Source organism: Jaculus jaculus, chromosome 21 (assembly GCF_020740685.1).
Source record: "Jaculus jaculus isolate mJacJac1 chromosome 21, mJacJac1.mat.Y.cur, whole genome shotgun sequence".
NCBI classification, from domain to species: Eukaryota; Metazoa; Chordata; class Mammalia; order Rodentia; family Dipodidae; genus Jaculus; species Jaculus jaculus.
In genome coordinates, this window is record NC_059122.1 from 6759312 (window position 1) to 6782492 (window position 23181).

The window sequence follows — 23181 nt, forward strand, 5'->3', positions numbered from 1 at the left end:
CCCTGAGACTACATAGTGAATTCCAGGTCAGTCTGAGCCAGAGTGAGACCCTACCTTGAAAAACAAAAACAAACAAACAAACAAAAAGAAAAAAATAGAAGAGAGACAGTTGGAAAGAAGGAGGAGGGGGGAGGGGAGTGTTGAGAGGGGATTATGATCATGGTGTGTAGTCTGTACTTATGGGAGTTGTCAGTAAAAACTCAAACAGGCCCTGGAGAGATGGCTTGGTGGTAAAGGCACTTGCCTGCAAAGCCAAAGGACCCAGGTTCAACTCCTCAGAACCCACGTAAGCCAGATGCGCAAGGAGGCGCACACGTCTGGAGTTCGTTTAAGGGGCTGGAGGCCCTGGCATGCCTAATCTCTCTCTCTCTCTCTCTCTCTCTCTGTACCTGCCTATTTCTGTATCTATCTCTCACTGAAATCAATAAATAAAAAGGAAAATTTTTTTTAAATTTATTTATTTGAGAGCGACAGACATAGAGAGAAAGACAGATAGAGGGAGAGAGAGAGAATGGGTGCGCTAGGGCTTCCAGCCTCTGCAAACGAACTCCAGACGCGTGCGCCCCCTTGTGCATCTGGCTAACGTGGGACCTGGGGAACCGAGCCTCGAACCGGGATCCTTAGGCTTCACAGGCAAGCGCTCAACCGCTAAGCCATCTCTCCAGCCCTACTATAGCTTTTAAAATTGTAACTTATTTGTTTATTTTTTATTTTGTAATTTATTAGAGAGAGAGGGAAAGAGAGAGAGAGAGGATGAGTGCATCAGGGCCTCCAGCCACTGCAAATGAACTCCAGATACGTGCGCCCCCTTGTGCATCTGGCTTATGTGGGGCTGTGGAGAACCAACCCGGGTCCTTGGGCTTTGCAGGCAAGAAGCTTAACCATTAGGCCATCTCTCCAATCTCTCCAGCCCCTCTCTTTTCTTCGTTTTTTTTTTTTTTTTTTAATTATGGACAACTTTAATACGCTATTTTTTTTTTTTTTTTTCCTGAGGTAGGGTCTCACTCTAGCTCAGGCTGACCTGGAATTCACTATACCATCTCAGGATGGCCTTGAACTCACGGCGATCCTCCTACCTGTGCCTCTCAAGTGCTGGGATGAAAGGCGTGTGCCACCATGCCTGGCTAAGATAATTAAAAAAAATAATAATAATAATTTGAAGCCGGGTATGGTGGTGCACGCCTTTCATCCCAGCACTCGGGAGACAGAGGTAGGAGGATCACTGTGAGTTTGAGGCCACCTTGAATTCCAGGTTAGTCTGGGCTACGGTGAAGCCCTACTTCGAAAAACCAAAATAATAATAATAATAACAACAACAACAACAACAATAACTTGAGGGCTGTGTATGTAGCTCAGTTGGCAGAATGCTTGCTTGGCTGCCACAGAGCACTGGGTCTGATCCTCATCGTCCTATAAACGGGGCAATCCTAGCGCTTGCCATCCGGAGTCACGCAGCACGGTCAAAGGCCAGTCTGAGCAACAGGAGACCCTGTCACAACAAGCAAACAAATAGTAAATATCAGCAGCAGAGATAACCTGAGGGCTGAGGGCGTAGCTCGGTGGTAAAACACTTCTTTAGCGCAAGGGAAGCCACCACAAAAAGGTAAAAGAGGGCTGGAGAGATGGCTTAGCGGTTAAGGCGTTTGCCTGCAAAGCCAAAGGACCCAGGTTCAGTTCCTCAGGAACCTTGCAAGCCAGATGCACAAGGTGGCGTGTGCGTCTGGGGTTCATTTGCCGAGGCTGGAGGCCCTGGCATGCCCATTCTCTCTCTCTCTTTCTGTATTTGCCTCTTTCTCTTTTTTACATTATATATATATATATTTTATTTATTTATTTATTTATTTTTTTTAAGTAGAAGAGGCTGGAGAGATGGCTTAGTGGTTAAGGCACTTGCCTGCAAAGCCAAAGGACCCAGGTTCGATTCACCAGGACTCTTATAAGCCAGATGCACAAGAGGGCACATGTATCTGGAGTTCTTTTACAATGGCTGAAGGCCCTGGCACGTCCATTTTCTCCCTCCCTCTCTCTTTCTCTGTCTCTTTTTCTCTCTCAAATGAATAAATATATATATATATATATATATATATATATATATATATATATATATATTTTAAAGAAAAGGTAGGGCTGAAGAGATGGCTTAGCAGTTAAGTGCTTGCCTGTAAAGGCTAAGAACTCTGATTTGAGGCTCAATTCCCCAGGACCCACGTTAGCCAGATGCACAAGGGGGTGCACGCGTCTGGAGTTTGTTTGCAGTGGCTGGAGGTCCTGGCGCGCCCATTCTCTCTCTATCTGCCTCTTTCTCTCTTTCTGTCACTCTCAAATAAATAAATAAAAATGAACATATATATATAATATATACATTATATATATAATATATACATATATATGTTCGTTTTTCTTTATTTCGCATATATATGAAATAATATATATATTTCATATATATATATATATATATATATATATATATATATATATATATATATAAAAGAAAAGGTAAAAGAGAAAAATCTGAATATCTGAGAACTCACTATTTGATTCAGAATGTTGAAAGTAAGCCATGGTTCCTGGCAGCCCATCAGCGTCCTGACAGTGTGGGCATTCCCTTCCCTGGCGAGATCTGGTGGTCCTAGAGGGGTCTGGGTGTCCCGAGACGTGTCTAACCCGCACTTTGAAAGCCCTTTTGCATGTCATTTGCTGTCCTTAACATGTGTGGACTCTGCTGAACCAATCCTGGGCTTTTCTTTTTTAAATATTTTAGCAATAACTTTATTTTTATTTCTTTATTTGTTTAAGAGAGGGAAAGAAAAAGCAGGAGGGCTACCACCTTTTTTTTTTTTTTTCCCCAAGTGGGGTCTCGCTGTAGCCCAGGCTGACCTGGAATTCACTATGTAGTCTCAGGGTGGCCTCGAACTCACAGCGATCCACCTACCTGTGCCTCCCCAGTGCTGGGATTAAAGGCGTGCGCCACCACGCCCATCTAACCTTGTGTTCTTTAGTCCAACCTTAAAGTACTGTGGCGTTCTGCTCAGAACCTTATCCCAGCTCACACGGTAGGTGTTCCCTAAAAGTGTGTATGAAAGGCCGGGCGAGGTGGCGCACGCCTTTAATCCCAGCACTTGGGATGGAAGAGGCAGGTGGATCGCCGTGAGTTCGAGGCCACCCTGAGACCACAGGGTGAATTCCAGGTCAGCTGTGGGCTACAGCAAGACCTTACCTCTAAAAACCAATGCATACATACATACATACATACAGACAGACATACATAAAAAGAATAATAAAGTGTGCATGAACAGCAAACCATACTTGGTTTTGCAGGTGCCCCAGTGCCTGCAGCTCCCATCACCCCCTGCAGGGGACTTGCCTACGTTTAGATCGTTGCCCAGAGCCCCGGTAATGGACCCAAGGGCCCGGCCAGGGCAGGTCTGGAGGTTGGCCCTTGTGATGGCCCCAAGGGCCCCTGGCCCCACCCCGCTCTGCGCAGACTCGCCAGGACCTCACCTCCCCGCCCCTCGGCCCTGGCATCCCGGGACTGTCCCAGCTCTTGGGTAAGGACCCTTCTCCCCCTCACCCTGCCGATCCCCCCACCCCGCCACCCCTGGCCCACAGCCCGCGCAGAACCCCCCCCACCCCCGACTGCCCTTCCTCCAACTCCGACCAAGGGACACGTGTCCCGGGAGGCCCCTCCCGGAAGGCAGGATTTCTCTCCAGGGAGTGGCCTCCACTCTGGCTGGCGACGTGTGCATGCGCCTGAGCTTGCAAGGTGGCCCCTGGAGGACAGCCATGGGGCCCAGACCCTGTCCAGAGCATGCAGCGGGGCCAGCCTCAGAGCCAGGGCACCAGCCCCTGTGGTCCGTCACCCTGGACCAAGGCCAAATCCAGGAAGCTGAGCCTGCACCCTCAGCAGGGGTGGGGATGTGTATGTGTCTGTGTGTGTTGGGGGGAAGGGGGACCCTGCGAGAGGCCAGTGCTTCATTGGAGGAGCTGGGGGAGACATGAAAAGGTATAGGAGAGCCCCATCAAGTGGCAGAGTTAAACATTGCTACCCTATTGGGGTGTGTGTGCGTTGGGGGGGGGGTCTGGCCTCTAGGACTTGGGAGGTCCTCTTTCCAGCCCCAAAGCAGCAACCTCTTGTCTGCCTGGCCCATTTGGCTGGCTTTTCCCCCTTGGTCTCCTCTCTCCCATCAAGGCTGGGGCTTAGAGGGGGGAACGGGGCTGGCATTGAACCTGGCCAGCAGCTCTCCTGCTGGTATGACTGACTACTCTCTTAACTTGGTTCCTTCCTTCCTGGCCCCTGCCCCGTCCCCCACCTTTATCTCTGGGCTTCCTTTTAATCGGTTATGCCAGACCGAAGTGGCCAGCCCCCTGATACCCCCAGAAGCTGAGGGAGGAACAGGCTCTGGAGGGGGTGGCCTGCATTCAGGCGCAGTTAATAAATATTTCCACTCACGCCGCCTTTAAGAAATCACCTCCGAGCGCGCCACTGAGCATCTCCCGTGTGCCAGGCTCTGATAATCCCGTCCTTTCTCTGTTGCCAACTTGCTCAAGGTCCAAGAGGAAGAATTAGGCGAATTTGAGAGAAAAAAAAAGAAAAAAGAATAAAAAGCACAGGGCTGCGGAGAGTGCTTCCCTAGTGGGGTAAACACGGAGCCAGGAGTTCAAGGCTCCAACATGGAGAGGTGAAGGACTGGAAGGGCGTGTGGGCATGGGTACCTGGGTGCCACTGAGGAAAGGCCAAGAAGAGCTTCCTGGGCATGGTGTCAGCTGTGCCTTGATGGCAGGGTCTGGATGTAATTAGAGACCTAGGTGTGTGTGGGGGCTCAGGAACAAAAGGAACCCCAGAGTAAGCCGGATGTGGTGGCGCACGCCTTCAATCCCAGAACTCGGGAGGCAGAGGCAGGAGAGCCGCGAGTTCGAGGCCATCCTGAGACCACATAGTGAATTCCAGGTCAGCCTGGATTTAGAGAGAGAGACCCTACCTCGAAAACCGCCCCCCCACCCCAACAAACAAAACGAAACAAAACAGAAAACCAGCAGGGCCGTGGTGGCGCACGCCTTCAATCCCAGCACTCGGGAAGGCCGAGGTAGGAGGATCGCCGTGAGTTCGAGGCCAGCCTGAGACTACACAGTGAATTCCAGGTCAGCCTGAGCTAGTGAGACCCTACCTCGGAAAAACAAACAAACGAAAAGAAAAGAAAACCTAGGGCTTTGAGGAAATGATGGGGAAGGAAGGAAGAAATAAATTCATGTCAGGAGAGGATTAGCAGAGTGAAGTCTGGGCAGGGAGGCCAGAGCTGAGTGGAGGACAGGACATGTGGATTCTTATTTCTGCCAGCCGTCCCAGCCCTGATGACTGGGTGACCCTGTGGTGACTAGAGGTCTTGAATCGTCCATACAGCCTTGGTGGAGAGAATGATTCAATACTGGAGATATGTAAGTGGAGACCAGGATGCTGGGGTGTGTGTGTGTATGTATGTGTGAAGTTTCTGCCATAACATCTTTTTTTTTTTTTTTATTTTTGAGGTAGGGTTTCACTCTAGCCCAGGCTGACCTGGAATCACTCTGTAGTCTGAGGGTGGCCTCGAACTCACGGCGATCCTCCTACCTCTGCACCCCCCGGGAGCTGGGATTAAAGGCGTGTGCCGCCATACCTGGCTAGAGAGGACACAGATCTGTGGGCCTCAGGGCCTCTGCAGAAAGACCGGGCTCTCTGTTCTGTACGCGTCACACTAGAGGTGACTCATCCTTGCTCCAAATCCTCTCGGAAGTCTTGTGGTGGGGTCAAGGGGACTTGAAGTCGGGAGCCATGGTTCCAGACGGCTTCCTCACTGTAAGTCTCTGCAAGCTCGCTTAAAAAAATTTTTTTTTGTCTAAATATTTATTTTTTTTAAGTTACTTATTTGAAAGAGAGAAAGAGAGGGAGAGAACGGGCATGCCAGGGCCTTTAGCCGCTGCAAATGAATTCCAGATGCATGAGGCACCTTGTGCATCTGGCTTATGTGGGTCCTGGGGAATTGATCCTAGGTTCTTTGGCTTTGCAGGCAAGCACCTTAACTGCTAAGCCAATTCTCTAGCCCCCCTTTTTTTAAATTTTTTGACTTTTCAAACTAGGGTTTCGCTCTAGCTCAGGCTGACCTGGAATTCACTATGGAGTCTCAGGGTGGCCTCGAACTCATGGCGATCCTCCTACCTCTGCCTCCTGAGTGCTGGGGTTAAAGGCGTGCGCCCCCACGCCCGGCTGCAAGCTCACTTTCTGTCCCTGGGCCCCAATCATCCACGGCTCAGATGGGGGCTGGACCGAGCCAGTGAGGCGGAGCTGGGGCGGGCTTCTGGAGAGCAGGGTGTCTGGGGCTCACGCGATGAGTTGTTTGTGTTTCCTTCCTTCTGCGTAGCGAGTGCCCTGGCATTGCTATCCTGTGATCCTGGGCACTCAGTGAGGTGACCTGTCCAGGGAGGTCTGTGACACTTGGCCCATCCACCTCATGGGGCTTTCATTGTGTGGAGCGTGGTCATCGTGCTTGGAGGCTCCTCCATGCTCCAACCTGCGGCCTTGAGTGTGAGGTTCCCCAAGGTGATTCCTGCTGGGGTACCAGACAAGGCTCCTCCCAGCCCCACTGGGCTGTACCCTGAGTGCTTCCCCTTCTGTCTCACCCCGCCTCCCAGCCTGCCCAAACCCACTCAGTTTTTTTTGTTTGTTTATTTTGTTTCATTTTTTTAAAATTATTTATTTATTTATTTGAGAGCGACAGACACAGAGAGAAAGACAGATAGAGGGAGAGAGAGAGAATGGGCGCGCCAGGGCTTCCAGCCTCTGCAAACGAACTCCAGATGCGTGCGCCCCCTTGTGCATCTGGCTAACGTGGGACCTGGGGAACCGAGCCTCGAACCGGGGTCCTTAGGCTTCACAGGCAAGCGCTTAACCGCTAAGCCATCTCTCCAGCCCATTTTGTTTCATTTTTCAAGGTAGCGTCTCGCTCTAGCCCAGGCTGACCTGGAATTCACTATGGAGTCTCAGGGTGGCCTCGGACTCACGGCGATCCTCCTACCTCTGCCTCCCGAGTGCTGGGATTAAAGGCGTGTGCCACCATGCCGGGTTTATTTATTATTTTTCTGAGGTAGGGTCTCACTCTAGCCCAGGCTTATCTGAAATTCACTGTGTAGGCTCAAGATGGCCTCAAACTCACGGCGATCCTCCTACCTCTGCCTCCCAAGTGGTGGTATTAAAGGCATGCGCCGCCATGCCAGACTATTTTTTTTTAATTTAATTTTTTTAATTTATTTAATTTTTATTAACATTTTCCATGATTATAAAAAAAATCCCATGGTAATACCCTCCCTCCCCTAGACAATTTTTTAAAATATTTTATTTTTATTTATTTATTTAAGAGATATAGAGGAAGAGAGAGAGAGAGAGAGAGAGATGGAAGAGAGAATGGGCACACCAGGGCCTCCAGCCTCTGCAAACGAACTCCAGACACATGCGCCCCCTTGTACATCTGGCTCATGTGGGTCCTGGGGAATCGAACCTGGGTCCCTAGGCTTTGCAAGCAAGCACCTTAACCGCTAAGCTGTCTCTCCGGCCCATTCAGTTTTCAGGCCAGCTCCTCCACCACCTCCTCCAGGAAGCCCCTTTCTCACACGGCTCCAGTCTGTGATGCCTTTTGTGACCATCTTGGTCCCGACCACCCCCACACAGGGCCCTAACATTGTAGCCCAAGCTGGCCTGAAAACTCGCTGTGTGTAGCTCAGGCTGTCCTCAAGTTCATGGCGTTCCTCCTGCCCTCCTGTTCCTGAAAGTGCTGGGATTATTGACGGAGACCATGAGCTTCCGGGACTGACTCTCAAGAGGGGGGAGGGGCACAGATGGTGAGCTTTATAGGGCTCTTCGGTTAGGGGAAGGTGAGGAAGGGGGAAAGAACTCCTTTGTTCTGTACATTTCAAATCGCTAGGGTGTGAGATCAGAACAGTGAGCAGGGGATTTAGGAGATAAGGGGACAGGAAATCATGACCTGGGGGATTATTGGGCAAGGAAGGGATAATGGCTGGGCGGTTCCCTGAGGAATGTGGATGACCCTCTTCCTTCTGTTGCTCTCCTGTCCTTGGTGACTCCATTTATGTGTGTGTGTGTGTGTGTGTGTGTGTGTGTGTGTGCGCGCGCGCGCGCAGTTTTTTGGGGTAGGGTCTCATCCTGGAATTCACTCTATAGTCTCAGGGTGGCCTCGAACTCACAGCAATCCTCCTACCTCCGCCTCCCCAGTGCTGGGATGAAAGGCGTGCGCCATCACACCCGGCTTTTTCCATTTTGTCCTGACCTAACAGTTATGTCCACAACCGGCTCCCATCCTGCTGTCTTTAGGGTATTCTTGTTTGTGGACTAGACTGGCTTCAGTGGATGACAGCCACTCTGAGGGCAAGACTTGAGCCCACAGGGATGGGCGATGCCAGAGTCACAGGGCCCCTCGGGGAGCCCAGGTCTTCTGAGCTGCCTGGAGGACACATTGTGGAATGCGGGGGATGACTTGGGAGAAACAAGAAAGGGAATTTTGTGGTTTCTTTACCCACTAACTGTGGACTCACTGTCCATCCGACTGGGACCGTAGTGTCCTCCCTGGGGAAGGGCAGGGTGGGCAGAAGTCCTGGCTCATAGCAGTGTCCCCTTGTCCAGGCTCACCTGCCCACCTGGCTCCCTCCCTTCTTTGCCTGTCCCAAGTCCAACCTGAGTACCAGGACCACTTCCTCACATCTCACAGAAGGGACAGAGAAAAGGGACAACCCCAGGGCATTCTCAGCTGGTTGTAGTCAAAGGGGGCAAAATCCTGTGTAGTGGGCAGAGTGGAACCACCTGCCTGCTTTTTTTTTTTATTAAAAAAATTTGTTTGTTCATTTTTATTTATTTGAGAGTGACAGAGAGAAAGAGGCCGATAGAGAGAGAGAATGGGTGCACCAGGGCTTCCAGCCTCTGCAAACGAACTCCAGACGCGTGCGCCCCCTTGTGCATCTGGCTAACGTGGGTCCTGGGGAGTCGAGCCTTGAACCGGGGTCCTTAGGCTTCACAGGCAAGTGCCTAACTGCTAAGCCATCTCTCCAGCCCTTTAAAAATTTTTATTATTTGAATTTATTTATGTATTTGCAAACAGAAAGAGGTAGAGAGAAGAGAGACAGATAGAGAGAGAATAGGCACGCTAGGGCTTGTAGCCACTGCAAACGAACTCCAGACACATGTGCCTCTTTCTGGCTTAAATTGGATGTAGGTCCTTTGGCTTTGCCTTAACCACTAAGCCATTTCTCCAGCCCCCTCCTTTTTAAAAATATAGTTTATTTACTTATTTATTAGAGAGAGAGAGAAAGACAGAGAGAGAGAGAGAGAGAGAGAGAGAGAGAGAGAGAGAGAGAAAGAGAATGGGCATGCCAGGGCCTCTAGCCACTGCAGACGAACTCCAGATACATGTGCCTCCTTGTGCATCTGGCTTACGTGGGTCCTGGAGAATTGAACCGGGAATCCCTTGGCTTTGCAGGCACATGCCTTAACCACTAAGACATCTCTGCAGCCCCATCCACCCGCCTGTCTTAAGGAAGCGTCATGGGTGGGTCGGTGGGGGGGCGGTTGGTTGTACCCCTGTGCAAGGCTGAGCATGGTAAAGTCTGATGTCTGGGAGGCAGCGACAGGCCACTCTCCAGCCTGCCCTCTTGTGGACAGAGGGCACAGTGGCAGAGCTCCTGTCCCCTGGGAAGCCATCCCAGAGCCAGAGAGACCTGGTGGAAGGCGCTGGAGTTGGGCTACGGCTGGAGGCGAAGCGAGAGAGGAGTTGGTGCCAATAGGCGGGCATCAGGCCCCTGCCGGGGCTGTGGCTCAGCTGACTACTGATCGTGTCAGGGGAGAAATGTATGCAGGGGTTCTGGGGTGGGCAGAGGGTGGACTGAGGAGGGGCCAGGACTCTGGCTGCCTAACAGTTGGCTGTAGAGGGCGGGAGCCTGGGAGGAGGAGCCGCTGGCTCCCAGCTTTGCGCTGGGAGCTGCGGGCTGGCTGCAGCTCAGGTGACCGGCGGCGGCTCAGCTCTCTCTAGGAGTCCACGGGTCCCCTCCCCACCCCGCAGCCTGACGACCCAAGCTAGCCCGGGCCGCGATGATCCAGAATGTGGGAAATCACCTGCGAAGGGTATGGACCGTGGGCTGGGGTGGGTGAGGCCACAGGAGCCAAATCGTGGTGGGCTAGGACGAGGTTGATGCCGCCCTTGTAGGGGGCAAGTTCTTCCATCTTCTCTCCCGCTGTCCCCAGGAACTCTTCCTGGCCCTGTTTGTTGGGGGAGACCTTCCCAGGACCCTTGCTGGGTTGCCTAGTTAAAAGTTGCATGCCCCAGATGAGCCCCGGGGGCGGTAGATCCCTGTGGGCCAGCTGCGTGTGGCCTGGTGGAGTAGAATCCCTTGCTGAAAGTTCTGGAATTCTGTCCTTGTGTGTGTGTGTGTGTGTGTGTGTGTGTCCAGGCACAGGTCTGTGCACGTTCCTGTTGCCATTTGAGCTCAAGTCTCTGTGTTTTCCTGATTCCCCAAGTTTAGGGCTTCAAAGCCATGGATCTGACAGAAGTTATGAGGTGACTCTGTGTGTGTGTGTGTGTGTGTGTGTGTGTGTGTGTGTGTGTGTGTTGGGGGGGGGTTAAGGACTATGTAACAAGCACCAATTGAGCAAAAAGGCCATGTGGAAAAGCGTCCTGTGAGATGACCTTGGAGAATGCTTTTTTTTTTCCCCCCCTGGAAACTCTTAAGTGGAACTTTGGAATTGAGAGAGAGGCTGGGGACTGAGAGACTTCTCAATGTCCCTTGGTTTCCTGTGTGTGTTTGGGGGGGCTTTGAACCTGGTACTTGGAGAAAGCCCAGGGGCCCACCGCAGCGTGTGCTGGGCACGGAGTGACTGCCTGCTGGAGGGTACGGTCAGCACAACCGTTTTGCCAGGGAGCCGGCATGTGTGTGGGGGGTGGGCGGCGGTGGCAAACAAAGATATGTTCATAAGCCGGGCGTGGTGGCACACTCCTTTCATCCCGGCACTCGGGAGGCAGAGGTAGGAGGATCGCCGTGAGTTCGAGGCCACCCTGAGACTCCATAGTGAATTCCGGGTCAGCCCGGGCCAGAGTGAGACCCTACCTTGAAAAAAAATAAATAAATAAAAGATAGGTCTTACTTGTCCCTTCCACCAGCCCCGACTCAGCAATCTCGCTCGGTTTAGTGCATCTTGTCTTCCTAGGTTCCCAGGTCCCCCGTCCAGCTTCTCCCCGCTACAATTCCTCTGCATTCTTAGCAGCCCTGAACAGCATTCTTGTGTCCCTGGGCTGCTTCTGAGCCCTCAGAACTCAGGTCACATGCTGTCTTGCCAGGCAATCCATTCCCAAGCTCCTTGCTACACCGTGATCCCCCGCCCCCCAGGTGAGCCTTGTGTGGCCCCTGTGTACTTGGCTTGCCCCCCTCCATCTAGGACCGTGCGTGGTGGTACCCAGCCCCGGCCAGAGGCCAGGGTATATATAGACACTGAATGGGGTGGGCATGGGGCAGGCAGCTCCTCAGTGAGGACCAGAGTGGGATTCGAGCCCCTCGCTCCTGTCCATCCCACAGTAGAGTGTCCACACTGAGCGCGTTTTTCACCTCTGTGATTCTTTTTTGTTTTTTTAAATTTTTAGTTTTTTTTTTTTATTAACAACTTCCATGACTGTAACCCTCTGTGGTTCTTCAATATTATTTAAGTGGTTCTTAAAATATTATCAAATTAGGGCTGGAGAGATGGCTTAGCGGTTAAGCACTTGCCTGTGAAGCCTAAGGACCCTGGTTCGAGGCTCGATTCCCCAGGATCCACATAAGCCAGATGCACAAGGGGGCGCACGCATCTGGAGTTCGTTTACAGTGGCTGGAGGCCCTGGTGTGCTCATTCTCTCTCTATCTGCCTCTTTCTCTGTCTGTCACTCTCAGATAAATAAATAAGAATAAACACCGAAAAATTAAAAAAATATATTATTAAATTATTTATTTATTTGAGAGAAAGGGAGAGGGAGAGAGAGACAGACAATGGTCATACCAGGGCTTTTGGCCCCTGCAAAAGGAACTCCAGACACATGTGCCCCCTTGTGCATCCAGCTCATGTGGGTCCTGGGGAATTGAACCTGGGTCCTTTGGCTTTGCAAGCAAACACCTTAACCTCCCTTGTGATGATAGTTCTTTATTGTCAACTTGACTAACTTTATTTATTCATTTATTTGAGAGAGCAAGCGATAAAGAGGCAGAGAGAGAGAGAGAGGAAATGGGTGCTCTAGGGCCTCCAGCCACTGCAAACGAACTCCAGACGCGTGCTCCCCCTTGTGCATCTGGCTTACGTGGGTCCTGGGGAATCGAGCCTCGAACCGGGGTCCTTAGGCTTCACAGGCAAGCGCTTAACCGCTAAGCCATTTCTCCAGCCCCTCAACTTGACTAACTTTAGAATGGCACAGAATACACACACCTCTGGGTGTGTCGGTGAGGGTATTTTCAGAGAGGTTTAAGTGATGAGGGAAGACCCCACCATGAAGGGAGGTGGCACCACCCATGGGCTGTGTGTGTGTGTGTGGGTGTGGGTGGGTGGGTGGGTGTGGGTGTGTGTGTCCCAGACTGAGTAGGAGAAATGAACAGGAAAAAAAAGCGTGTGGAGAAGCAGCATTCAGATCTGTCTGTTTACTGACCTCAGACATGTTCTCCCTGCCTCTGGCTCCTACCTCGTCCCTTCCCCACCAGGATCCATTCAAGCTATAAACCTTTCCTTCCTTAAGCTGCACTGTCAGATACTTGGCCATTCTCCTGGTCCCAGGTGATGAATAACTCTTGTGCTCAGAGACGTTCGTGGTCTGTCCAGGATCTCAGCGGTAGGAAGTGGCAGAAACCTGTTTGGACTCAGCGATCCTGGCTCGAGTGTGACCTCTTTGGGACCTAGGGGCTCAGCCAGATGGAGGCTGGAGGAAGCCTTTCAGCCCTGCATCCTGACTCAAGCCCAGCTAGCATCCATCTCTGGGGAGGGAACTGCGTATTAGGTGTGGAAATCGGGGCCCATGAGGACACAGGAGGTGCATATCAGCTAAAAACCCTGTGACTTTGATTGCCACCTTTGAACTCTTGCCTGGTTGGCAGATCATGGATATTTCTCTGGCTTCTTGAATTCCCTTAGCTCCTCTGCAGTACAGGAGAATTGAGAATTGGGGACATATATATGTGTGTGTGTGTGTGTGTGTGTGTGTGTGTGTGTGTGTGTGTGTGTGTGTTTTTAATGGCTTGAATCTTGAAAAGCAAGCGAGTATTGGAACCCCGGGTGCTTGGCTGCTGGGTATTCATCAGCCACTCGCCACTCAGCTCTTGTGAGAGACAGGTGGGTGGGTGATAATTTGTGGATTTTCTGCCTGGTTAGGAGGCAGGACTGTTGAGTGCTTTTTCCAGGGATGCTGGAAAGTTCTGTTTCGTCCTGATCTCTTGAGTGGAGGTTGTCTCCCTTCCCCTAAAATGTCGGTCTATACTAGGTATCAAGACCCACTCTCCTGGGCTGACAAGAATCCCTTGGTCCTGTAGCAGGAAGCTGACCTGCCTCTTGGGAGTCCTGGGAACTTCTGCGTGTACCCTTAGTTCTAGCCTGGTCCAGGTCAGCTCCCAGTGGGGCCCAGAAACTATATTTTATTTTATTTTAAAGTGCACTTTTAGCTTTATTTATTTATTCGAAAGAGAGAGGCAGACGCAGAGAGGGGAGAGACAGAGAGAGAGAAAGTGGGCACGCCAGGGTCTCCAGGCATTGCAAACCGCAGACGCGTGCGCCACCCTGTGCATCTGGCCTATGCGGGTCCTGGGGAATCGAACCTGTGATCTTCAGCTTTGCAGGCCAGTGCCTTAACCGCTAAGCCATCTCTCCAGCCCCCTTAGCAGCTGTTTGGATGGTGATAAGGATGTTTGTCCAAATTCTCCTAAGGTCTCTGCTCTTGTGCTGTGCAGACCCCCGTGGGATAAGCTGAGGATGACTAGCGTTCCTTCTTGTCCCCACCTCCCACCATTAACTCAGAGCACATGGAGGTTTAGGGTACAGTCTTTGTGTTCCCTCCCTCTTCTCTCCAGTCCCCCTTCCTTCCTTCCTCTTCCTTTTTTTAAAAAAACTGTATTTTAAAAAATATTTATTTATTTATTTGAGAGAGAGAGAGAGAGGGAGGGAGGGAGAGAATAGGTGCACCAGGGCCTGTAGCCACTGTAAGTGAACTCCAGATGCATGTGCCGCCTTGTGCATCTGGCTGTACGTGGGCCCTGGGGACTCGAACCTGGGTCCTTAGGCTCCACAGGCAAGTGCTTATTAACCACTAAGCCATCTCTCCAGCCCCCTTTTTCCTTTTCTTTTTTTTTTTTTTTCTTTCCCCCTTTTGGTTTCAAGAAAGGGTCTCACTGCCTAGCGCAGGCTGGCCTCCAATTCATGATCCTCCTGCCTCAGCTTCCTGAATGATGGGATTATGGGTATGTGCCAATATACATGCCAGGCTTGGAGTAGAATCTTGTGTTCCTGTGACCTCAGGCTGGGCGCTCCTCTGCGCGGTGGGATCCTGAAAGTCCTCCCTCTCCAGAGGTCTGAGCGCTTGCTCGTGAGAGGGGTGCGTATCACTTCGCCAGTGGCCCTGACTGCGCCCGAGGAGGGAGGCCTTATAGAAAGATGACGTCTGGGCTGGAGAGATGGCTTAGCGGTTAAGCGCTTGCCTGTGAAGCCTAAGGACCCCGGTTCGAGGCTCGGTTCCCCAGGACCCACGTTAGCCAGATGCACAAGGGGGCGCACGTGTCTGGAGTTCGTTTGCAGAGGCTGGAAGCCCTGGTGCACCCATTCCCTCTCTCTCCCTCTATCTGTCTTTCTCTCTGTGTCTGTCACTCTCAAATAAATAAATAAAAAATGAACAAAAAAAAAAAAAAAGAAAGATGACGTCACACAGCAGAGGTTCCGAAATGGCTGCATGAATGAGTTTACGCTGAGGGCTCAAAAGGGGACTGCAGTGGTCACAGAAGGCTTCTGGGAGGCAGAGGTGAGGCTTGAACCATTAACCTCACCCTGTTCAGGGGTGGATATGAACTCCAGCTTCCCTGTGAGCACTCTTTCTGTTTTTTTTTTTTTTTTTTTTTTAAGCAGGGTTTTACTGTACCTCAGGCTGACCTGGAATTCACTATGTAGTCTCAGGGTGGTCTTGAACTCATGATGATCCTCCTACCTCTGCCTCCTGAGTGCTGGGATTAAAGGCATGCGCCACCACACCAGGGCCTCCAGCCACTGCAAACGACCCCTAGATGCATGTGCCCCTTTGTGCATCTGGTTTTATGTGGGTACTGGGGAATTGAACCTGGGTCATTAGGCTTTGCAGGCAAGTGCCTTAACTGTTGAGCCATCTTTCCAGCCCACTCTATATTTTATTTGAGAGAGAAAGAGACAGAAAGAGGCAGATAGCAAAAGAGAGAATGGGCGCACCAGGGCCTCCAGCCACTGCAAACAAACTCCAGATGCGTGCACTCCCTTGTGCATCAGGCTTATGGGAGTCCTGGAGAGTTGAACTGGGATCCTTTGGCTTTGTAGGCAAACGCCTTAACCGCTAAGCCATCTCTCCAGCCCAGGACTAGCCTATTTTTTTTTAAAGTATATTTTATTTATTTGAGAGGAAGAGGGAGAGGTGGGGGTGGGGTGGAGGGAGAGAATGGGTGCGCCAGGGCCTCCAGCCACTGCAAACAAACTCCAGACACGGGCGCCCCCTTGTGCATCTGGCTTATGTGGGTCCTGGAGAGTTGAACCAGGATGCCACTACTGATAGTGGTAGATAAAATCTCCTTTTTTTTGGTTTTCCAGGTAGGGTCTCACTCTAGCACAGACTGACCTGGAATTCACTATGTCGTCTCAGGGTGGCCTCGAACTCACGGCGATCCTCCTACCTCTGCCTCCCCGAGTGCTGGGGTTTTTAAAGGTGCGCGCCACCACGCCCGGCTTTTATTTTATTTTATTTTATTTTCTTCAAGCAAAAGTTTCCGTGGAGGCCCTGATAAATGTCAGACAGCTGGCATTCAGCTGGCTTTGCAGGCGAGAAAGCAAAGACCCTAACCCTGAACCACACTGTGAACGAGCTAGAGAATTCCCAAGTCCTTTCTGACCTCAGGCTCCGGCTGCTCCGGACTCCTTACCCGTGTCCTGGACTGACCTGGCTGAGCCGCGCCTCTGACATTGTTGTCCGTGGCTCTAGGGACAGATGGTGCAGCCAAGTGGGTCTCCTGCCAGTTCCTATGGGTTTCTGCCATTCCAGGAGCAGTGGCAGGTAGGAGATGACATCAGGGAAAGATGACATGGGAAAGATCAGAACGTGGGAGTGGCCGGAGAGACGGCCCTTGCTTGCAAGGCCTGACGGCCCAGTTTCGATTCCCCAGGACCCAAGCCAGATGCGCAGAGCGGCGCGTGCGTCTGGAGTTTGTGGGAGTTCCTTTGTGGTGGCAAGATGCCCCGGCACGCCCAACCCCTCTCTGTTTCACTCCCTCTGAACATGCAAATCAATCAATCAATCAATCAATCAGTCAGCTGGGCGTGGTGGCACATGCCTTTCATCCCAACACTCGGGGAGGCAGAGGCAGGAGGATCGCCGTGAGTTCAAGGCCACCCTGAGACTACAAAGTGAAAATTCTAGGTCAGTCTGGGCTAGAGTGAGACTCTACCTTGGAAAATAAAACAAACAGACAAACAAACAAACAAACAAACAAATAAAATGATCAGAGTCTGGGACACAGGATGTGTTAGGCAAGACCTGTCCTTAGGTGCCTCTAGGGAAATGTGGGAGATATGACCTTGCGCAGGCAGCATGATGAGGTTAGATGATGGCAGAGGGTCGCCCCGGGGTTGCCCTCATAACCTGGGGGGGGGGCGTTCAGGTGGACACCCTGGAGGAGGTGATGGTTAACTCCGCCTGTCAGCTTGTCCAGTTTAGGAGGAAGGGCCCAGGCAGAGGCACCTGTATGCACAGGTGGGGGATAGTGAGGGTATTTGACACTCACTGCCGGACCCTGCCCACATCAAGCGTCACTTCCTTTTGGTCACCGTGTCCCTCACAGGGATTGCAGACTCCAGATGGTCCCACGTGCGCAGAGCCACTGTAGCATGTGTGGAACAGCTGCCTAGATTTTCTCTTCCCTTCTTCCTTCCCCTCTCTCCTCCCCTCCCTCTCCTCTTGTCCCCTCCCTTTACCTCCTCTGCTCTCCTCTCGATCTTCTCCTCCCTCTCTTCTTTCTCTCCCCTCCCCTCTTTCTTCTCCTCTCCTTTCCTCCCTTCCCTTCCTCTCCCTTCTTCTCCTCTCCTTTCCTCCCTTCCCTTCCCCTCCCCCTTTCTTCTCCTCTCCTTTCCTCCCTTCCCTTCCCCTCCCTTTTTCTCCTCTCCTTTCCTCCCTTCCCTTCCTCTCCCTTCTCCTCTCCTTTCCTCCCTTCCCTTCCCCTCTTTCTTCTCCTCTCCTTTCCTCCCTTCCTTTCCCCTCTTTCTTCTCCTCTCCTTTCCTCCCTTCCCTTCCTCTCCCTTCTCCTCTCCTTTCCTCCCTTCCCTTCCCCTCTTTCTTCTCCTCTCCTTTCCTCCCTTCCTTTCCCCTCTTTCTTCTCCTCTCCTTTCCTCCCTTCCCTTCCTCTCCCTTCTTCTCCTCTCCTCTCCTTTCCTCCCTTCCCTTCCTCTCCCTTCTTCTCCTCTCCTTTCCTCCCTTCCCTTCCCCTCCCCCTTTCTTCTCCTCTCCTTTCCTCCCTTCCCTTCCCCTCCCTTTTTCTCCTCTCCTTTCCTCCCTTCCCTTCCTCTCCCTTCTTCTCCTCTCCTTTCCTCCCTTCCCTTCCCCTCTTTCTTCTCCTCTCCTTTCCTCCCTTCCTTTCCCCTCTTTCTTCTCCTCTCCTTTCCTCCCTTCCCTTCCTCTCCCTTCTTCTCCTCTCCTTTCCTCCCTTCCCTTCCTCTCCCTTCTTCTCCTCTCCTTTCCTCCCTTCCCTTCCCCGCCCTCTTTCTTCTCCTTTTCTTTCCTCCCTTCCCTTCCCCTCCCCTCCCCTGTTTCTCTCCCTTCTTCTCCTCTTGCCCCTCCTCTTCCTTCTTCTTCTCCTCTCCTTCCTTCCCGTCTCCTCTCCTCTTTCCTTTCTTCTCCCTCCTCATTTCCCTTCCATCCTATTCCCTCCATTTTTTTTATTTTTATTTTTTTCTGAGACAGAGTCTCATGTAGGCCAGGTGAGTCGAACTCACTCTGTAGCTGAGGTTGTCCCTGAACTCCTGACATTTCTCTCTCCACTCCCCACGAGTTGAGATTACAGGTGTGAGCCACCATGGCTGACTTCAAAAGTGCATTTTCATTTTCTGGGACTCAGCATTGAACCCAGGGCCTCCCACATGCTGGGTAAATGCTCTTATCACTGAGCCACATGGCTACATCTCAGGTCATTTCTTTATTATTGTTGTTGTTTGTTTTTTTGAGGTCGGGTCTCGCTCTAGCCCAGGCTGACCTGCAATTCACTATGGAGTCTCAGGGTGGCCTCGAACTCACGGCGATCCTCCTACCTCTGCCTCCCGAGTGCTGGGATCAAAGGCGTGCGCCACCATGCCTGGCTTCTCTGGTTGTTTGTTTCCTCACATGCACACACACTCACTTTAGTCTGGAAGGTGCTGTATTGCTTTGTTTGGCAGTCAGGGAGCCAGCCCCAGAGCTGAGGCCCAGACTCGACCTTTGTCCCACATGCTTGCTGGGGGCCAATGTACCCCATTCTCCTCTCTCCACTCCTATTTTGTCACCCCGAGAACAGGCTGTGATCTACCTTGGGGTGTGGCTTGGCCCAGGTGTGGCCTGACCTGTGTCTGAGGTCTGAAAAGGGTGTGGTTCTGGGGCCTCCCCCTAAGGCGGTCCTGGATCTCCAGCCAAGCAGGGTGATTTCCTGAGATGCCTTTTGAAGGGCAGGGGAGACCAGCACCTCACTCTTCCTTCCCCCGGGATAGGCCTGCATGAGCTGTGCGTGTGTGTCTGTATGCACGCATGGCTAGGGTTTTTTTGGTTTTGGTTTTGGTTTTTCAAGGTGAGGTCTCCCTCTAGCCCAAGCTGGCTTGGAATTCACTATGGAGTCTCAGGGTGGCCTCAAACTCACGGTGATGCTCCTACCTCTGCCTCCCGAGTGCTGGGATTAAAGGCGTGCGCTAGCATGCCTGGCTCCTGGCCTTTTTTTTTTTTTTTTTAATATATTTTTATTTATTTTTTAGAGATAGAGAGAGATTGGCGCACCAGGACCTCCACCCACTGCAAATGAACTCCAGATGCATGCGCCAGTTTGTGCATCTGGCTAACGTGGGTCCTGGGGAATCAAACCTGTGTCCTTTGGCTTTGCAGGCAAATGCCTTAACGGCTAAGCCATCTTCTCCAGCCCTCTGCTTGCATATTGATAAGGCAGCTGTGGAGGGTCTCAAAGTGCCCCTAACTGTAGCCACCTTTTACTAGCTTTTTTTTTGTCCTTTACTGGTGGATACCCCTGCGGATGTGTGTGTGTGTGTGGGGGGGGGGGCTTTAAAAAAATTTTTGGTCCTTGAACACAGCCCTTTCCTTAGTCTATGACATTGTTGCACTCAAGTGGAGGTGAGAATAAGAAAGCCTTAGAGGTTCAGCCTGGCACACAGTAGGTGCATGTCAAATAGCAGCCATGATTTCTAGAAAGGGTCTTCAAGCTTCTGCACAGACACTTCTTAGGCAGCCTCTAGGAAACCTTGCCTCTCCTCCTCTCCCCTCCTCTCCCCTCCTCTCCCCTCCTCTCCTCTCCTCCCCTCTTCCTCTCCTTTCCTCTCCTCTCCTCTCCTCTCCTCCCCTCTTCCTCTCCTCTCCTCTCCCCTCCCCTCTTCTCCTCTCCTTTCCTCTCCTCTCCTCCCCTCTTCCTCTCCTCTCCTCTCCCCTCCCCTCTTCTCCTCTCCTCTCCTCTCCTCTCCTTTCCTCTCCTCTCCTCTCCCCTCCTCTCCTCTCCCCTCCCCTCTTCTCCTCTCCTCTCCTCTCCTCCCCTCTCCTCCCCTCCCCTCCCCTCCCCTCCCCTCCCCTCCCCTCCCCTCCCCTCCCCTCCCCTCTCCTCTCCTCTCCTCTCCTCTCCTCTCCTCTCCTCTCCTCTCCTCTCCCCTCCTCTCCTCTCCTCCCCTCTTCCTCTCCTCTCCTCTCCCCTCCTCTCCTCTGCTCTCCTCTCCTCTTCTCTCCTCTCTTCTCCTCCTCTCCCCCCTCTGCTCCCCTCCCCTCCTCTTCTCTCCTCTCCCCTCCCCTCCCCTCCTTTTCTCTCCCCTCCTTTCTTCTCCTCCCCTTCTGTCTCAGGAGGATGCCCTTCTCCACCTATTCTGTCTCTTAGCAAGATGAATGGACTTCAGTATCTCCCAGCCTCCAGGCAAACAGCACCCTTCCTGTCCCTTGCCAACTGCCACTCCTAGAGAGTGTGTGGGCACAAAAGTGGTCATGGGCACAGACGTGGTCTCCATTTCCACCTGGCTGCCTCTCATCTCTCACCAGACTCCTCCTCTTCCTCCCCATTCCCGGCCCCCTGGGTCCAGGACAGCTTCTCTGCCCACCTGCCTTGACTCTGCTGGTCATGTCAAGCAGCCTGTGTTCCTGGGGTTCCCCCCACCCAGCCCCGCACGCGGCTGACTGCCCCTGGTCTCCTTGCAGGCTTTCCCTGCCAGCTTCCAGGGTGGGGGTGTGATGTCTCTGTCTGCACTTTCTCTTGGGATGGTATCTCTTTTAGTTACTTTTTTTTTTTTTTACTCATTTTATAACTTTTAAAAAAAAGATTTTATTTTTATTTATTTATTACAGTCAGAGAGAGAAGGAGAGAGAGAACAAGAATGGCATGCCAGGGCTTCTAGCCACTGCAAACAAACTCCAGATGCATGTGATACCACGTGGCATCTGGCTTACGTGGGACCTGGAGAATCGAACCTGGGTCCTTAGGCTTCGCATGCATGCACCTTAACTGCTAAGCCATCTCTCCAGCCTTTACTCTTTTATTATTATGTATTTATTTATTTGAGAGAGAGAGGCAACGAAAGAGAGAGAGAGAGAGGCAGAGAGAGAGAGAATGGGCACACCAGGACCACCAGCGGCTGCAAATGAAATCTAGATGCATGCGCCACCTTGTGCATCTGGCTTACGTGGGTCTTAGGGAATCGAACCTGGGTCCTTTGGCTTTGCAGGTGTTGCAGTCAGATTCACATTGCTGGTAGGAATCACCCAACCAAGAGCGGCTTGTGGGAAAAGGGAAAAAAAGAGGTTTATTTGGCATACGGGCTTAAAGGGGAAGCTCCATGATGGCAGGGAAAACAATGACTTGAGCAGAGGGTGGACATCACCCCCTGGCCAACATCAGATGGACAATAGCAACAGGAGAGTGTGCCAAACACTGGCAAGGGGGAGCTGGCTATGACACCCATAAGCCCGCCCCCAATAATAACATTGCCTCTAGGAGGTGTTAATTCCCAAATCTCCATCAGCTGGGAACCTAGCATTCAGAACACCTAAGTTTGTGGGGGATATCAGAATCAAACCACCACAGCAGGCAAGAGCCTTAACCACTAAGCCATCTGTCCAGCCCTTTCGTGACTCTTCTGGTTATTAATGTTGCAACGCAGACAGTGCCAAAGTTTTGTGGCTCAGCACACTGACTGGTTTACGATGTGTTGTGAACTGTGGGTCAGGAGCTCGGGTGGGGCTCAGCGGGGCGGTTCACTTGCCCTGTGGAGCCCAGGTGGAGAGTGCTCAGTAGCATTTTGCTGGGCTGGTGGGTGGATTGAGGGTGTTTGTGGGGGTCCGCTGTAGCTTCACTGGCATTGTGGTGGGGATGGCTGCTTAGGTCTGAGTCATCTGAGACTCATTCAGAACCTCCACACCTGGTCTCTTTGTTGTGACAGTCACAGGGTGTTTAGATTTCCTACCTGGAAGGGAGCAAGGATTGTAGGAGCTTATGGGATGCTGCTGGGTTTCTCATGATCTGGTCTTAAAGGCCTTGGTTGAAATGTAACTGGTGGTGACTCAGATCCCAACCACAGGATTCAACTCCTCCTCCTCCTCATGGGAGGGGTAGCATGGCCCTGGTGGCCTTTAACCTACTACAGGGGCTCCCACGACCCTGGTGCCTCCAGGTAGTATAGCTGATTTTTCAACTGTGAGCTACCAGCTGGAACCTTGATGCCTTTCTGTAAGTGTTTAATAGGCCTCTCATAATTCTTTTTCTTTTTTCTTTTTATTTATTTACTTGAGATAGAGGGGGTGTGGAGAGAATGAGCATGCCAGGGCTTCCAGCCACTGCAAATGGACTCAAAACACACGTGCCACTTTGTGCATCCGGATTACATGGGTACTGGGGAATCTTTTTTTCTAAATTAATTAATTTGATTTATTTGTTCATTTTTACTTATTTATTTGAGAGTGACAGAGAGAGAGAGAGGGAGAGAGAGAAAGAGGCAGATAGAGAGAGAGAATAGGCACTCTAGGGCTTCCAGCCACAGCAAACAAACTCCAGACGCCTGTGCCCCCTTGTGCATCTGGCTAATGTGGGTCCTGGGGAATCGAGCCTCGAACAGGGATCTTTAGGCTTTACAGGCAAGCGCTTAACTGCTAAGCCATCTCTCTAGCCCTCATTTATTTTTTATTAACAACTTCCATGATTATAAACAATGCCCCATGATAATGCCCTCCCTCCCCCACTTTCCCCTTTGAAACTCCACTCTCCATCATATCCCCTTCCCCTCTCAATCAGTCTCTCTTTTGTTTTGATGTCACGATCTTTTCCTCCTCTTATGAGGGTCTTGTGTAGGTAGTGTCAGGCACTGTGAGGTCATGGATATCCAGGCCATTTTGTGTCTGGAGGAGCACGTTGTAAGGAGTCCTACCCTTCCTTTGGCTCTTACATTCTTTCTGCCACCTCTTCCGCAACAGACCCTGAGCTTTGGAAGGTGTGATAGAGATATTGCAGTGCTGAGCACTCCTGTCACTTCTTTTCAGCACCGTGATGCCTTCTGAGTCATCCCAAGGTCACTGCCGTCTGAAAAGAGAAGGTTCTCTACCAAAAGTGGCCTCTTGTAAATTCTTGATCTCTTCCTCTATTTATTTTTCTGCTGGGCTCTCCCAACTCACTATAGCTGGCACAGCAACCAGACTTTTTTTTTTTTTTTTTTTT

The 23181-nt window shown here is 51.6% G+C and overlaps 1 protein-coding gene across 3 annotated transcripts in view; it reads left to right on the plus strand.

Moving 5' to 3' along the window:
- The first annotated feature begins 3494 nt into the window (after window positions 1-3494).
- Acot11 (acyl-CoA thioesterase 11) overlaps window positions 3495-23181 on the plus strand; it is a 63510-nt gene continuing 43823 nt past the window's right edge. Inside the window, exon 1 of one of the 3 annotated variants that reach the window (XM_045139147.1) lies at window positions 3495-3548. Coding sequence is in view for 1 of the 3 variants with exons in the window: in XM_045139146.1 (XP_044995081.1) it covers window positions 10124-10156 (33 nt within the window). In the remaining 2 variants the exon portion in view is untranslated. Of the gene's footprint in view, window positions 3549-9771; window positions 9884-10007; window positions 10157-23181 lie in introns of those variants that run through there. The other 2 variants (XM_045139148.1, XM_045139146.1) reach the window with 2 other exon arrangements.